The sequence below is a fragment of the Chiroxiphia lanceolata genome, chromosome 1 (genome assembly GCF_009829145.1).
Source record: "Chiroxiphia lanceolata isolate bChiLan1 chromosome 1, bChiLan1.pri, whole genome shotgun sequence".
NCBI lineage: Eukaryota > Metazoa > Chordata > Aves > Passeriformes > Pipridae > Chiroxiphia > Chiroxiphia lanceolata.
The window spans coordinates 138,084,224-138,099,325 of record NC_045637.1 but is presented as its reverse complement, the minus strand read 5'-3'; the positions used below and the strand labels follow the sequence as shown (position 1 = coordinate 138,099,325).

The window sequence follows — 15,102 nt, the reverse complement described above, 5'->3', positions numbered from 1 at the left end:
CTGTGTAGATTATTTAGGAAAACAGTGTCCTTGGATATTCTGCTGCATTTTTTATGGTTGTATATTCACATTGCAAATTTTGTTGCTAAAAAGGCCTTGAGGATAAGAAATGTGCTGAGGAGATGTATGGTAAGGTCACCCTCCTTGTCCACACACACACACACACACACACACACACACACACACACACACACACACACTCTAATGTTGATAAGTTTACTAAGAAAAATCCTCTGAAAAGCAATACTGTGGTGTAGTTGTAAAGCCATCAATTTCAGTATCTTCCCCTGTGCCATCTCTGAAAGGTCCAGGTCATACAGCAAAGCCAAAACAGCCATTCAACATTTCTAGCTGAAATCACAAACCATTACTTTATTTTTTTGTTGCACCAGCATAAATCAGAAATGTCTTCATTACCAGATCAAATTAACTATGATTTTTACTGGGAAATCATACTAGTAAATTGCTAAACACAGTTGCTGGGAAAAAATCAACTCTTTCAGGAGGGGAGAAATCTCTTTTCATTCATGCACTTCTACCAACTCTTCACTGTAAGATCTGCCTAATAAAAACACACTCAGGAGGAAATGAAACATCCTGAACTTTTTGCGACTTATAAGTAACACTGTAAGTACTTTCTAGAAAGAGGGGGTTGCTTTAAGCAACATACTCAATACTGTTTAGTGAAACTCCCATGACCACATGTACTGCTACTTTGGAGAGTAATTTCCTAGTGTCTCAATCAAACTATATCACAACAAACGGAAACAGACATTGTACAAGCAGAAATTCAAAGTAAAGCAAACTTACTCAGTTCCAAAACCAATAGGTAAATATGAACTTTATAAAAGTCTATAATCAGCAGCAGACACAAGATGTCATTAAACTTACATGTTTTTCTCTCCCCTATAATTTAAATACAGATGCTATTACATTTAAAATCCCCTGTATCAAAATTAACTTCAACTCTAGGTTTGAAGATGCTGTCAAGATCCAGAAAAGATTGTGCTTCTTTCTGGAAAGCCAAAATGACTTATCTTGCTGACATCTGGTTCTTTCGGTGGTTTTTCAAGTGAAATAAAGCAAGCTTATTTCAGCAATAGTATGCATAATATTCCTTTCAAGGTCACATAATATTCCTTATGTGACCTTGAATGTATGAAGAACTTCAACTTTTATTACATTTTCATTAGCTGGCTATAGAGGCCTGCTGCTGCCAAGTAGTGCAGTTGCTCACGAACTACAATGATTAGAAATACCTCAAAAGAAAGTAAATCCTCCAGAACTTTTCACTTTTAAAATGCTAATATTAGAATAGTAGGTATTATCTAGTGTCCTGCAATGAAATTGTTCCAAGAGCATTGAATTTTATGCAGGACTTAAAGCTAACAACTTTTGTTCTAAAGTAAGCTTTGAAGTGCCTTTGACATGGTCAGCACTAGCCTATAGGCTGTAAATACAGGAACTTGCGGTGTAAAAGTTACAGAGGTGACAAGTGACCTGCAAACACAGAAAAGGAATTTGATAAGTACCTCTTCATTCAACTTTCCAAAGTGGTTTAGGAAGCACCACTGCTGAAGTATTTTGTTTACACAGGCATATTACGGAAGTACTACCAAGCCAAGGCATTACAGCTCCATAGTTTTCCTTGTACTGATTAAAAACTTATATCCATTAATAGGGAGCTAGAAGACACATAATTGTCACTTTATAGAAAACTATAACTAAAAGTAAAACAAGATTAAAAAAAAAGGCAGCAATAAAATCATCTGCAAAAGGTTCTTTATTCCAGGGTTTATTGGGAAGGGGATTGTTTTTGTTTCTTTAAGAAAATATATTCTGCTTACATGAATCAAGCTTATTTTGCTTTGCTTATTTTTTTTTTTACATTTGAATGCCCAGATGTCACCTGAGACACGCAGTTGCATGTACATTGTTCATTGACACATATGGACAGGTGCAAATGTGAGCAGTAAGGGGACACTTCATTACTAGAATCAACATAACACAGCTTTAGCAGTGCAGTTGCTCAGCATGTCCTGTCAATACACAAATGGAGCCAACCTCAGCAATGTTTTGTTTCTGTAGAGCATCTCAGATCCCCATGGATGACAATGGCATCATTACTGTGACTAAATGTACTGGGTCTAGCTGTGACAGCCCTTACAGTGCTGTACTTGGTAGCTAGAAAGTTGTTGATAAGACAACAGTATTTTGGCTACTGCTCAGCAGGGTTTGAACAGCATCAAGGATCTCTCCAACACTCCCCTACTCACCCAGTAGGCTGGGGGTGGGTAAGATCTTGGGAAGGGACATAGCCAGGAGAGCTGACCCAAGCTGACCAAAGGGATATTCCATACCATTTGATGACTGCTCAGCTATAAAAGCTAAGAAAAAGGAGAAGGAGAGGGAGCATTTGTTATTACATTTGTCCTAAGGAGCAACTGCTACGTGCGCAGAAGCCTGAAATCCTATTTTCTGGGAAGTGGCTGAACATCACCTGGTCACAAAAAATAAAGAATAAATCCTTTGTTTTCTTCTGCTTCCACCTGCAGCCTTTGCTTTCGCTTTATTAAATTGCCTTTATCTTGACCCACAAGGGTTTTTTCCATCTTATTTTCTCCCCTGCTCTCCTGCTGAGGAGGGGGGATAGAGTGGCTTGGTAGGCACCTGGTATCCAGCCACCACACTAAAAATGATCCCTTTGGTAGCCCTCATTCCTCACTGCAGCCTTCTGAAGCAAGGCAGAGGTACATCATGGATCCTTCTCAGATATGAAGCCCCGCCTTCCTCTTAATCCACCAGTTCAAATCCATAGTAGTTCCACTCTTAGTAAGTGGAGTAATACAAACATAAAGCCAAACCCACAGTAGTTCCACTCTTGTAAGTGGAGTATTACAAACGTAAACCCAATGCAAGCTATAAATGAAGTCCATCAAATATACACATACTGTCTACGAAAGGCTTCAAGCCATTTGTCACGCTCAACTCCTGTAAACATTGCATTTCAGGAGTGGTTTTGAATTTTAAACAGTTTCTAAAAAAACCCTCAAACTCAGCAACAACAGTGGCTATTCAAGTAACTGAGAGATATGAGTGCATACTTGATAGAAAAGCATTTTTATTACTGGCAACGAGCACTAGGCTTGATGTTACTTCAAAATCAAGTGGATTCCTAGATATGATTTCTTAGGAAAACCAACCCATGCAGTGGGGAAGGAACTAGCAACATTTACAGAGACATAACCTACAAGAACCTATAAAGATGGTTGAAGAAAGCAGTGCACAAACCTTCAGTATTATCCAACCCTTGCAATAAATATTCAGCATGTTGATTCTAATATTAAATAAAATAAATAAGAAAAACGGCAAATAAATACTTAATAAGTAATGGCATATATATTTTTCCATAGAATGTTCACTAATGTATTTTAAAAATACTAAAAAGCTTAAAATAATACTAGAGGAACTGTCCTTTTAAGTACTTTTCAGGAACTAGCACACAATATAGACATTTACAAAATAAATATTCACCCAATAGTCCATGTTTCAGGACCCATCAGAATTCAACTAAAGTCATAGTGTAGACTGCTACTGTGAGAGTCAGAATGGTGCTGTAGCAAAAAAACCCGTAATATCTAACAGAGGAAACTCAAGACACGCAAAGTAGAGGAGCAGCACTATCCAAAATTTAAACATGTAAACAGATACTCCACACAGGCAGACAAACCCAAAGAAACACCCGCACTTTCCAAGCCACCTTTGGGATAAATGCCAGAAAGCAGAAGAAGGTTCAGAACTGGGCAGCAGGTCTCTCTCCTTCCCCTCTGCCAAGACCAGTTAGGTTACATTTCCTCTCTCAGCCATGGTCTTCCTCCCCCCAGCTATGTGTTAGGAGACATCCTCAGGAATATTTCTTAGTGCAATAGGATTAATTTTTCAGCCAGCTGAGTAATGCTGACCCTCCTTAAGGATTTCTCTGATAAAAGATGTTGCCTGTGCTCGTTCTGGGTCAGAAGCTCATCAGAAAGGAAAGGCCAAAATAAGGATGAACAATTCTGGTGAAAACTTACGTATAATTACCCAGTGCTCTGAGATGACTCTTTACTTAGGATACACTATTTTATTTACAAGGATATAGATCCTTGTAACCTTTTCAGGGTATATATTTAAGTCTAGCACATGGAGGTAGCAATTACAGAAGATACAGTATCTTTTCAACTTCTCTTGGGATTTGATGAAGCATTAAACCTGTGGTTAATCATGCCTCATGACTGATATCTCTCTGTTACAGCTTGTCCAAAGAATGCACTTTTATAATAAATCTGCTTTAGTTCCTTCACTGACTTGGAAAAAAAAAAAAAGAAAAAAGTGTAAAGCTCTTTAAATGCAGTAAGATTGCAAATAATTAGGAATGAAATATGAAGGTACTTGAATAAGGAAAAGTGAAATACCGCAGAAATACCAATGTAATGAGCAGCCATGGAGCACCAGAGATGTTTAGCAAGTTCTGTGCATGCTTCTGCCTCTGGTCCTCTGCTCACATTTGTCCACAGAAATTATCTCACCCTTTTGTTCTACCTGGTTTTATGTTTCTGCTCTTCACAGAGCTCTTCTATGCTCATTTCCAGTTATTTTCCATACTAATCTATATAACTGAAGCCTTTTTTACTTCTTTTCCTTTTCAAAAATCTCTCCTGCAAATTTGCTTCACACATTTTCACAGACAAAACAGAACTAAGAAAAAAAAGAAAACATAACCTGAAGAAAGATTTAATTTCATCTCTTGATCAATTCACACTTTTTATTTCCTGTCTCCAGGAACTTCCTTAGCCTTTATCTTGACAGAAACTTCTCTGTTCAGGAAAAGAATCTTATCGTACGCATCTTGGAAGTGCTAGCACTCCTGACACTGTACAAATGGTAAACAAAGACATAAAAAAATAATACAGAGCTAGTAAAATAACTCTTTCCAATTGTGTGCTCTAAAGAACACAGCACAGGCAAAAAACTGCCACATTTAAGAGCCTTCTTGACATTTCAAATAGAGAAGAAAAATTAGTAGAAAAATAGAAGCCTATTTTTCTGGAACTTCAAGTAAACTATTTGTCCTGTGACTTGTGCCAAAGATGAATAAAGGATATGTGACAGACTGCAAATATGCATATAAACAGGCTGTGTTTCGTGTGTGATGAGATTAGTAATTCTAAAATATTGTCACAATATGAGTTCTTACAACTGCAACAATAATGTTTCTTCATCACATTTCTGTCAGATTCAAATTATCACTGTCTGAAGGATAGATCTGCTTTTTCCACAGATACAGTCTTTGGGGTCCCATATTAACACAGAGTTTTACTTGTCTGGACGTGCTATTAGTGACATATTACTGTTGAAGAGAAAGTGAATACTACTCACGTTACCTTGTTTTTAAGCATTTTCCATACTTTTTCCATAGCACTTTCTCAGAAAAGTTAACTGCTTATAAATGTCTATATAAACTAAAGTTCACATTACATCTCTGAAAGGGATGTATTTGGATACTCTCTCTCACTGGGGGCAACTGGGAGCGGGGAGATGATTCAGTAGCTGAATGCAACATAAAACCATCTCTCATGACAAGCTCACTTTTCTCTGTGTGCTATTTCACCATTATAAGGTGCAAAAATCTGTGGCACCTTTCTTTCAGAAATGGTACCATGCCAGGAGCAGGTACTCCAGCATCTGTGTCCTCCTGAGCTGAAGAGAGTGGGAGGGCAACTGCCCATTTGACAGTGTGCAGATTCTGTAGGTGGTAGGTGTTATAGTCTTCCCTGATGCCTGTTCATTGGCTACCAGATGTGTCTGGCTTTCATTTCTCTATTTTGAACTCAAACATTTCACTGTGTTCTGCTGAATCAATGTCAACGAGTTACAAAGCCAGTTCTTGCTCACATGCATGCTCAGTTTGGCGGCAATACTGATTTCTACCGTATGAACAGTCAGAATTCTTTCCTCTTTGATAAAAAGGAGAGAGCGAGAGAGAATGCCTGAGTCATGGTTGCCCACCACCCCTAGCACTGGACCAAGGTACCCCACTTGCCTGCAGCCTCCCTGGCTTTGAGTCATGTTCTGCGTTGGATGCTGCCCGAGCTCCCCCTTGTCTGCGGCACTGCCAGCCTCCTCCTGCCGCCGGCGGTCCTGAGGAAAGCCTGAGCTCGCCATACTCACCACAGGAGTAATGCCAGCAGAGCACGAATCACAGAGCCCTCCCATGGCCACCTGCCGTGCGGTCATTAAGCAAAGCAATGAAGTCAGTGTACTGTGAACCTGAGGTACAGCGCCAGTGCAGATCTTTTCATGCTCTGAGGAAGGCAGGAAATAGACCCAGAAGAACTCCCCCAAGTAAGGGGAAAGAAAGCATTCCCATGCCCTCCCATCGTGAACGAGAAGGAGGGGAAGATAACTCAGTCAACAGCACTAGTAATGCTCAGTCACAGCCATGTCACTGTGTCAGGCTCAGGATGCTCTGCCGAGTGGCCATTTTACTCAATTTTATGAATTTATTTGAAGGAAAAACTCTTCTCTGCTTATGACAGGATCTTTATCACCACTTTGTTTATTCACTGATGCTGACCCCAGTTTCTTTCACCTAGTGGAAAAAAACCCCCACGTCTAATGATGTGTCAGAGTATATCTGCCATATTTTTAGGTCGGAATGATATTCAAATCATCCTAAAAATCTGCACGTTTTCCCACGGGCCTTGCTAGCTCCTGTTGGTGGCCAGCTGCATGCTCCCTGCTGTGGCAAGCCGCCAAACCCCATTTCTTTTAATCCCAAGTGCTGTGAATCACCGAGCAGGATATCCACAGGCTGCTCGCCCTGAGCAGGACCATGTTGCTCTTCAGCCGGTTGATCCCCAGAGTTAGCAGAAAAAGTTTTTCATGGAACTCTGTTAGAAATTACTGACATGAAGTAATATTTTCAATGTTTGTTTTGTGTTTGTGTTTCTTTTTTTTAAACTGTAAGCACCTAGATAAATTGAAACCTGTTTTACAGGAAAGCTATGTGTTTACAGTAAAGATATTCATTAGGAGCAATAAAAGCTGTAGGTGCTCAGCACTTATGCTGCCAGATCTGTTATTCAGATGTTTAATTGCAGGAACTTGCATTTGAAAATGTTGCCCTAAGGAACTCAATAGCCCGTCTAGGAGCAGCTTAATTGGTCCAGACAAGTCCAGACTGAAATATGCAACATGCTGTGGCATCTCTTTGGAATACGTGTAATATCAGAAAAACCCAAGCCATCCACATTAAAGTGTACAAATATTTCTCAATATGTTTCTGTCCAAATCTAAGGTTTTATCTTTCTACAAATGCCAGACTGAGATTTTAGGGTAGAAATTGAAGTAAAACAATAGAGAAAACTATTAGTCACCTACTGGTAAAAAGCAAAAGTTCACACCAAATGAAAGAAATCTTCAATTTTAAAATAAAATAATTTATCTTTCTGCTTTATTCTAATGCTTTATGACATGAAGGATTTATTTATATGTGATAGCCAAATTTAAAAAGTCATTGATCATCTCACTATTTTTCCCTGCAAAGGCTTCTATGATTCCATCAATTTTGCTCAGAGCAAAAGTTGTTCTTTTACAGTCTTATTCTTGCATCACAGCTTCAGTTTATTATTACTTTGTTTAAATAAGTTATCCATAAATTCCAGCCTGGACATCAACATTTGTCTTAATTAAAATCTTATGGCAGTTTCAGTTGGAAGCTATTTCTCTTTTCCCTCCTGAAAAACTCTACTGTGAAGTATTCACAAGCCAGCATGACCCTTTGTTCCATCCAGGAGATGGCTGCGTTTCATCAGCAGCGGGTGAGGTAACTCCTACCTACACAATCCCCCAAATCGCCATGAGAACTGTGAAGATTAAAAGGGATGATTTAAACAAAAACTGTCATTATGCTGATTAAAGGGGAAAAGATCTTTACATGCTTAAAACCACATGCAAAAGCTAAAGGGAAAGAAAAAAAAAAAGAATATATACCAGATGCCTAAACGTACCTAGGGGATAGTGAGTTTTGATTCAAGAAAATTATCATCTACCCACCCCTGTTCTCCCACACATGTCCCTAAGGAAAACAGGAGGAGAGTCTGTTTTTGTGGTGTCTCTTTCCCAAAGCAAAGGAACACAATGCACCGGTCCTGGAAAAACCTGTTTTTCTGTGTTTCTACAAGCTAAGAAAGAGCTCCGAATTAACACGCTGTTTTAAAAATAACCGAAAAAAAGAGCCATCGCCATGACGGCTGGAGAGTGGGAGCGAGGTCTGCGGGACGGGGTGTGAATTGTCCGTGGGGGCTGCCAACCCCCACCAAGAAAAATCGCCCAGGAAAAGCAGAGCTGCCTCCGGCGGCAGCACACCCACACCGGTGACTTATTTTTAGCCTCAATTCATGGAATTAAACCTGTGATGAAGCACTTACTAGAGCCTGTTGCTCTCGCACCTGGGAATAGTTAGGGGGCTGCTGCAGGAGAGATGCTGAAGAAGCTTCTGCTCCTCTCTTCCAACTTGTCACCTTGCCCTTTTTCTTCTTTTTCCCTCCTTCGAGGCCATCTCCTTGGCAAGAGAGGGAAAGACCTTACTGCTCGCCACACCTCTGCCTGTCCCACCCTTCCCTGTGGTGGGTATGTTTATTGGCCTACTTAAATCCCGAAAGTGGAAACAAAACAAGTTGGGAAGTGACAAATCAGGTGCAAATCTGGCGCTGTGCACTCTGCATGCTCCGCCTCACTCCTTGCTTGCAGCACGTGTTACCTTGGTGCTTTTATAAATGTGCTGTTGACTGCAGCAGAAACCACGCAGAGGCACCTTTTACCTACAAGGCATCTGCACATTCACTGCCTGGGTGGGGCAAAAAGGTAACTATAGTAGACATCCATCCTATATGGTGTTACAAGCCATATAGAAATGAAAGAGAAGCTCAACAGGATGAAAGGTGATATAGAGGTGACTTCACAGGTGCCCAGTGTACAAGTAAGATAGTTCATCAAGTTGTAGAACTAGGCTTTTTTGCATGTTCAATACAAAAATATTTACTGCTGTGCCCACTGAGCTGTCCTTAACTTAGCAGCAAGACTATTACCACCTAAGCCAGTTCCAAGTATGTATAAACACATAAATAAAAAAAGAATTGGAACAGCTGTTAGGGATCACTTATTTATCTAGGATCTCCCACTGACTTTTGGTGGATTTCAGAGCATCTAAGACAAGAGTGTGGAATTCATGTCTATCATGCCATTAAAGCAAAAGTCAGAATTAAAAAATTGTCAAAGGACGCACATGCATCACACTCCCATATGCGATTAATCTATATAAATGATACTTCACTGCTGTCAAATACAGAGAGACAAAGCATGCAGATTCAGATTTATTTGAGAACTCTAATTGTGAAGCAAGACACTCAGTTAAAGGGTAACAAATGCAATTCACAGCAGAGTGCAGAAAAAAGAAAGTACAGTACTAACTCTCTGAGAGGATTCAATTTTCATCAAGTACCTTTGAATGTCAAGTTCTGAATGAAGGGAGACCAACATGCACTGCAAAACCTGTGGATCAGAGAGAGAAAAGAAGGGGAGGGGGAGAGATAATTGTTAACAGGAAAAGAAAATGGAGAACAATAGAAATTAAAAAAGAATAACCCGTACATATAAAAGTATACTGAAAGAAGAGAGAAGAGAAGAGAAGAGAAGAGAAGAGAAGAGAAGAGAAGAGAGAAGAGAGAAGAGAGAAGAGAGAAGAGAGAAGAGAGAAGAGAGAAGAGAAGAGAAGAGAAGAGAAGAGAAGAGAAGAGAAGAGAAGAGAAGAGAAGAGAAGAGAAGAGAAGAGAAGAGAAGAGAAGAGAAGAGAAGAGAAGAGAAGAGAAGAGAAGAGAAGAGAAGAGAAGAGAAGAGAAGCATTAAAAATAAATGAAGGAAACATATGTGGCAGGGAACAATATGCTCTATCAATACTTAATATGCCATATTCTCAGAACTCTTGCTGGACTCATTTCAGGTGCGCTACATGTGGTTGTATGTCAAAGAAATAGAGAATATTCTTCTAATATAAGAGTTAATTGCTGAAAATGGAACCATACAGATGAATATATATATATATATACATATATACATATATGTATAGCAACCATATCTGACATGATATGACAAAATATGCATTCCTCATAAGAAATGATAGAACTCTTGGCTGGAATTAGCAGCAGTCATTATACTTCTGTGTTGGTTTCACACTTACTACAGAAACATGGAATCCTTCAAGCAGAACTCAGAAATACTATATAACTCTTGATTAACCCCAATTTAAAAAATAATAAAAGAAACTACGGTATGATTATAAAGTCTTCTCCAATGACATCTCTCTGTACTATTCTACATCTCATCTTAAAGGCACAGAACGTGAAAATTTGCTAAAAGGGGTTTAAGGGCCAAAAAAACCCAACCACTGTTTCCCTCCAACACATGAGTGAGATGCTAATTGGAGGGGAAATTGCTTACTGCTGTTTAAGTCTGCAGAGGTGGAGGTCCTGTATTTTCCTTACACTTCATTTGCCTATGGGGTAAAAGAGATTTTGCACAGTGCTCCAAAAAAACCTTCTCTAAGCAATCCATTCCTCCTCCAACCAGAATCAGGCTCCCACAACAACTGCTGCTTCCCAGTTCAGAGCACGCAGCTATTCATACCAGGCAAAGAAGTGCAACTGCTTTGATAACAAGGATGTCATTGTTAAAGAATCTTATTTAGCAAGTAATTATAATGCCAACATTACAATTAAGAGAGTAATTCAAAAAATCTTCTGAATTTTACAAACCCAGAGGATATGAGCATGTGAGAGCTGATTCTGGGGACGAGATAAGCAACATATAAGTATGCTGTGATTTTTCATGTTTTTGTGTGTTGGATACTTTGGAAGGGCAGTGCCATTTTATTTAAAGAGAACAATAGATAATTTTTATCCCTATGATAAGTGCATAATTCAGAATTGTTCAAGTAAAATGCGATTTTTACAAATAAGCTATTTATGCAAACACAGTACAAATTAAATGTAGCCTTCCGGCAACAACTGGATAAATTCCAGTTCCAAACCACAAAGACAAAAACAGTCTGTTGCTAATGTCTCAGTAATACTGAAACTGTATTAGTGTTTTTCATGTTTTTATAATGTCACCACCCCCCACATGCAAACCTGAGAAGTCCTCTTTGGCCTTTATTAAACTATTCTGTTTAAAAAGAAAAAAATGGATTCTGTAAGGACTTAATCCCAATGCCAGATACACAAGACTTCCAAGGGGAAAAATCATTCTTCCTGTTTGTTTGACATGCAGGCATCGTTACACACCAAGACCACACTTCAGAAGGGACATTACTCTGCCCAATGGCAGCATTAAAAAGCATGCAACAGTGGCCCTTCCTAAAGCCATTAAAAAGCATGCAACAGTGGCCCTTCCTAAAGCCATTGCAGAGGATCAACCTGAGCTATTTAGTTTCCTCAGAGGCTGTCACCTCATGGAGAATTACAACTCTGTCACTTTTCTCTGGACTTTCCTAGTCCCAAAGGAAGTGAAACATCAATGCCGACCTAAGGGTGGGTAAGGAAATAAGGATTCTTGATGAAACCTGAAACACTTCCCACAGTCAATCCACAGAAAATGTTGCCTGTATCCCTAACTTTCCCCCTCTTCTCATCATAACATGGTATTTATTTTAATTTTAAAGCAAGGAGATAAATGAAGATTTGCAGTTAAAATATGTAAAATCAGTCCACCTTTGACCCATAAGTCTCCTCCTCCTCTTATGGGAGTTGATCTGAAATCAATGGATGTGATGCAAGATTAAGAGTTAGTGTTCTCTGAATAAATATGGTCTTGCAGGAAAAAATGAACCACACACAAATCAAGAACCACAACAACAGCGCAGCAGCAGGCTTCTCCAATTCCTCCATAAGGTTAAACAAGGAGATACATGAGGCCTCCAAGGTGTCATGTAGCAAACTGCAGATCTCCTAAAGAAGATCCAGACATGACAGTATGGGAGAAATATAATTAAGACCATTACTGCAGCCCATATAAAGACCTTATTATGAAAGAAATTTGAAGACATTTGGGTCTGAATCCAAACCTGAAACATGGCTTCCTTTGGAACTTTCCAAAATATTTCTTAACTGTCTGCATGTCTGTCCAAACTCAACACTACACTGATGCTTTCATCAGCACTCTGATGACCTCAAAGGTATTTAAAGAGGGAAAACAATAATGATCTATTTCTTCCTTTACTTCTAGATTGTAGGGGAATATTAATTTTTTTCCATCTGTGGGCATGCACATGGATATATATAGTCCACAATGATGGGAAATGAATTCAAGAAGAGCTTTGCTATTTCCAAATGCAGCAAGAGCTGCAATCTTTCCCACCCCAGGGACAGGTTCCTGGGACAATCCCATCTCCTGCTTCCCTCCCTGACTCTGTCATTGTTCTAGAGATGAGGCATCAAATCTAATACCCAGCATGAGGGGAGAAATAGGGTGTTGGAGCAAATCCCACAGAAGATTAAAAAACCTGGACTTGACTTACTAAGAAATAAAGAGCTGTGGAGTGCAGAACACTCAACTAATGTGCTCTGAGCAACCTCTGCTGGCCAGTAGATAGGATCCCATGTCTCCTCCTAAATGGAGTTGTACAGAGCCTGTGATATTCTCCTATATGAGTGCAGATCCTTAGCTGGCTTGAATGAACATTACTTGACCAGCTCTAACAGCGCGTGGAAAACCTACAATGAGGTGGAAAAATTATAAGGATTTCCACTGTCTGTTAGCAAATACCCTCAGAACAAAAAGACTCCTGTTGAAACTATTGTTGAGTCTTTATGAGTTGTGAAAGCAAATAGCCAGGATACAAGAAGTACCAATGCTTGCACATATTGGACTGGCATGCAAAGAAGCAGATTGATAAAGGCAGGTGAACATATAAAGATAGTATGCAAAAAATCAACAAAAGAGCATAAGTAATTTTCTCTGGAAAAAGGTGGAAAATATTAGAGGCCAAGGAGAGTGGAAGCCAAGGCTGGGACAGAGCACGCAGCCAAGGAACAGTTGCAGAGCATCACTAATGGCAGGTATGAGCAGGAAGGGGTGTTACATGGAGGAAAACTAATTTCAGGAGACAGACATTATTGTAGTGAGAAAGGTACCAGAGACAAGGGAAACAGCTGTAAAATATCTTGCTTTTGAACTTTAAACCTAAATGGAGCAAGTGGTGGCCCTGGAAAAAGGCGTAGAAAGCTAAGAGTCAAAGGAGAAAAGCAAAGTTCCCAGGAATGTGCTGGATGTCATCAAACGAAGTCGTAAGAAAAGTCTGGTGAATACCACTTGTAAGGTAGTACCCAAAGGATTATCGCACAGCAATTTAGGGAGGACAAGGATTAATACCTTGGGGCTGACTGATTCTATTAGTCGTTATCCCAGAGCCCTCAAAGCAAGGGTGAATGAACTTCGTCTGCCTTATGGGATCTGCTTGCTAAGCAGATCAAAGGAAAGTATTCACCATTTTAAGCAGGATCAGGCCTGTTGAATGCTGAAATTCTAAGTCTCCAGAGGAAAACGCAGATGCTTGAGACATTTGTGTTGGTGATTTAGTAGGAGACATCTGTCCCCCTGAGTCAGTCTGAAATAATGTCACAGAAGGGTGTTAGGAGCACAATGTGCTCCCTCCGCAGGAATGCAGCACTGCTGTTCTTGCTGGCAGTGACATACAAGCTGAAGTGCCTTTTCACTGAGGTACTGGCAGTGCTGCAAAAGAGGAGAAATCAAGGCGCGTGTTAAGCTTTCCCCCTTTTTTCAGTCTGTGTAATATGCCCTTGATTTATGCTTCTGATGGATTTCAAAAGGGAAGTCCTTACAAAAGCAGAGTACATTAAGCATACTATATTTATCATGGGTCACCCAGGAAGATGACACAGTTGTTGAGACAAGAAGTGGCTAAAATCAGAGAAAGGGAGGAGTACCGTATGAAGTAAAGGCGGGTTAAGCCAGGACCCCAGGACATTACGATGACAATTAGTGTTCTGTAGGTTTACAGTCTCTGGGTGAAATCCTGCAGAGACATGCAATCACTGAAGCTGCAGGGAAATGATAATGAGAACACAAAGGGCCAGAAATGAGTATGTAGATGATGATATACAACTAAACGAGATGCTGACTCATAAGTCCTCTTAAACAGCTTGAAAATGAAGGAAGGAAGGAAATGAGGATCAACTGCCTATTTCCTGTGCACAATGGTTTTGTGGGGAGGATACGAGAAAATGGTGTTTCTCAACAATGCTGGGATGGGAAGAGTCAGGATAGTAACTCAGTTGGGATCAGGCCAGAGAGGTTCTTCCAGCTGAAATGTTAAGCAGACAAGTATCCGCCAAAGGAGGGAAAGGGTGAAGTCTTTTATCACATGAAAACACAGTCAATGTACAGGATCAACTGCTGGCAATCTACAAGACAGCATTTAAACAACTGCGGGGGGGAGGGGATGGGAATGGCCAATGACAAATGGTTCAAAAGGAAGCATGGAAACGAAAAGACCAGCGAAATGTAAACCAGGAATGCACTCAGAGAGACAGCAAGGAAGAAGTCTGCACAAAACATTAGGAGGTCTTATGTTTCAGGATTTACATTTTCCAGCACGCTCTACCTCTACAGCATCACTCAAACTGCATAGGTTCTTTGGCTCAAACTCATTGAACACTACAGCTGAAAATGGCATGTGTTAGCCAGGCAAACTATTTTGGTTTTGATTTCCAAACAAAAGAAAAAAAAGAAGGCTCTCCTCTTCATTGTTGTTTTTCTCTTTTTCTCGTTTTTTGTAAAATAATAATAAAACAAGTGCTAAAAACCTGTATTTCATTTAAATTTAGTGAGGATTAAAGCTAAGATATTATTTTACATAATTTCATATATTTAGTAAATGTGAAAAGCAAACACTTAGAATTAGACATGTAAAAAAATCCTCAAGGGAATCCAGATCATAGGCCGAACCATACTTTTTAAGAGATATAAAGTAGTTATACCTTTAAA

At 39.6% G+C, this 15,102-nt stretch overlaps 1 protein-coding gene across 21 annotated transcripts in view; it reads right to left on the bottom strand.

Moving 5' to 3' along the window:
• KIAA1217 (KIAA1217 ortholog) overlaps window positions 1-15,102 on the bottom strand; it is a 338,228-nt gene that overhangs the window by 93,758 nt on the left and 229,368 nt on the right. For 11 of the 21 annotated variants that reach the window (XR_004359376.1, XM_032700657.1, XM_032700743.1 and 8 more), the window contains exon 3: window positions 9,514-9,594. The exons of 9 other annotated variants lie outside the window; for them this stretch is intronic. Coding sequence is in view for 10 of the 12 variants with exons in the window: in XM_032700657.1 (XP_032556548.1) it covers window positions 9,514-9,594 (81 nt within the window). In the remaining 2 variants the exon portion in view is untranslated. Of the gene's footprint in view, window positions 1-9,513; window positions 9,595-15,102 lie in introns of those variants that run through there. One more of the 21 variants, XM_032700704.1, reaches the window with a different exon arrangement.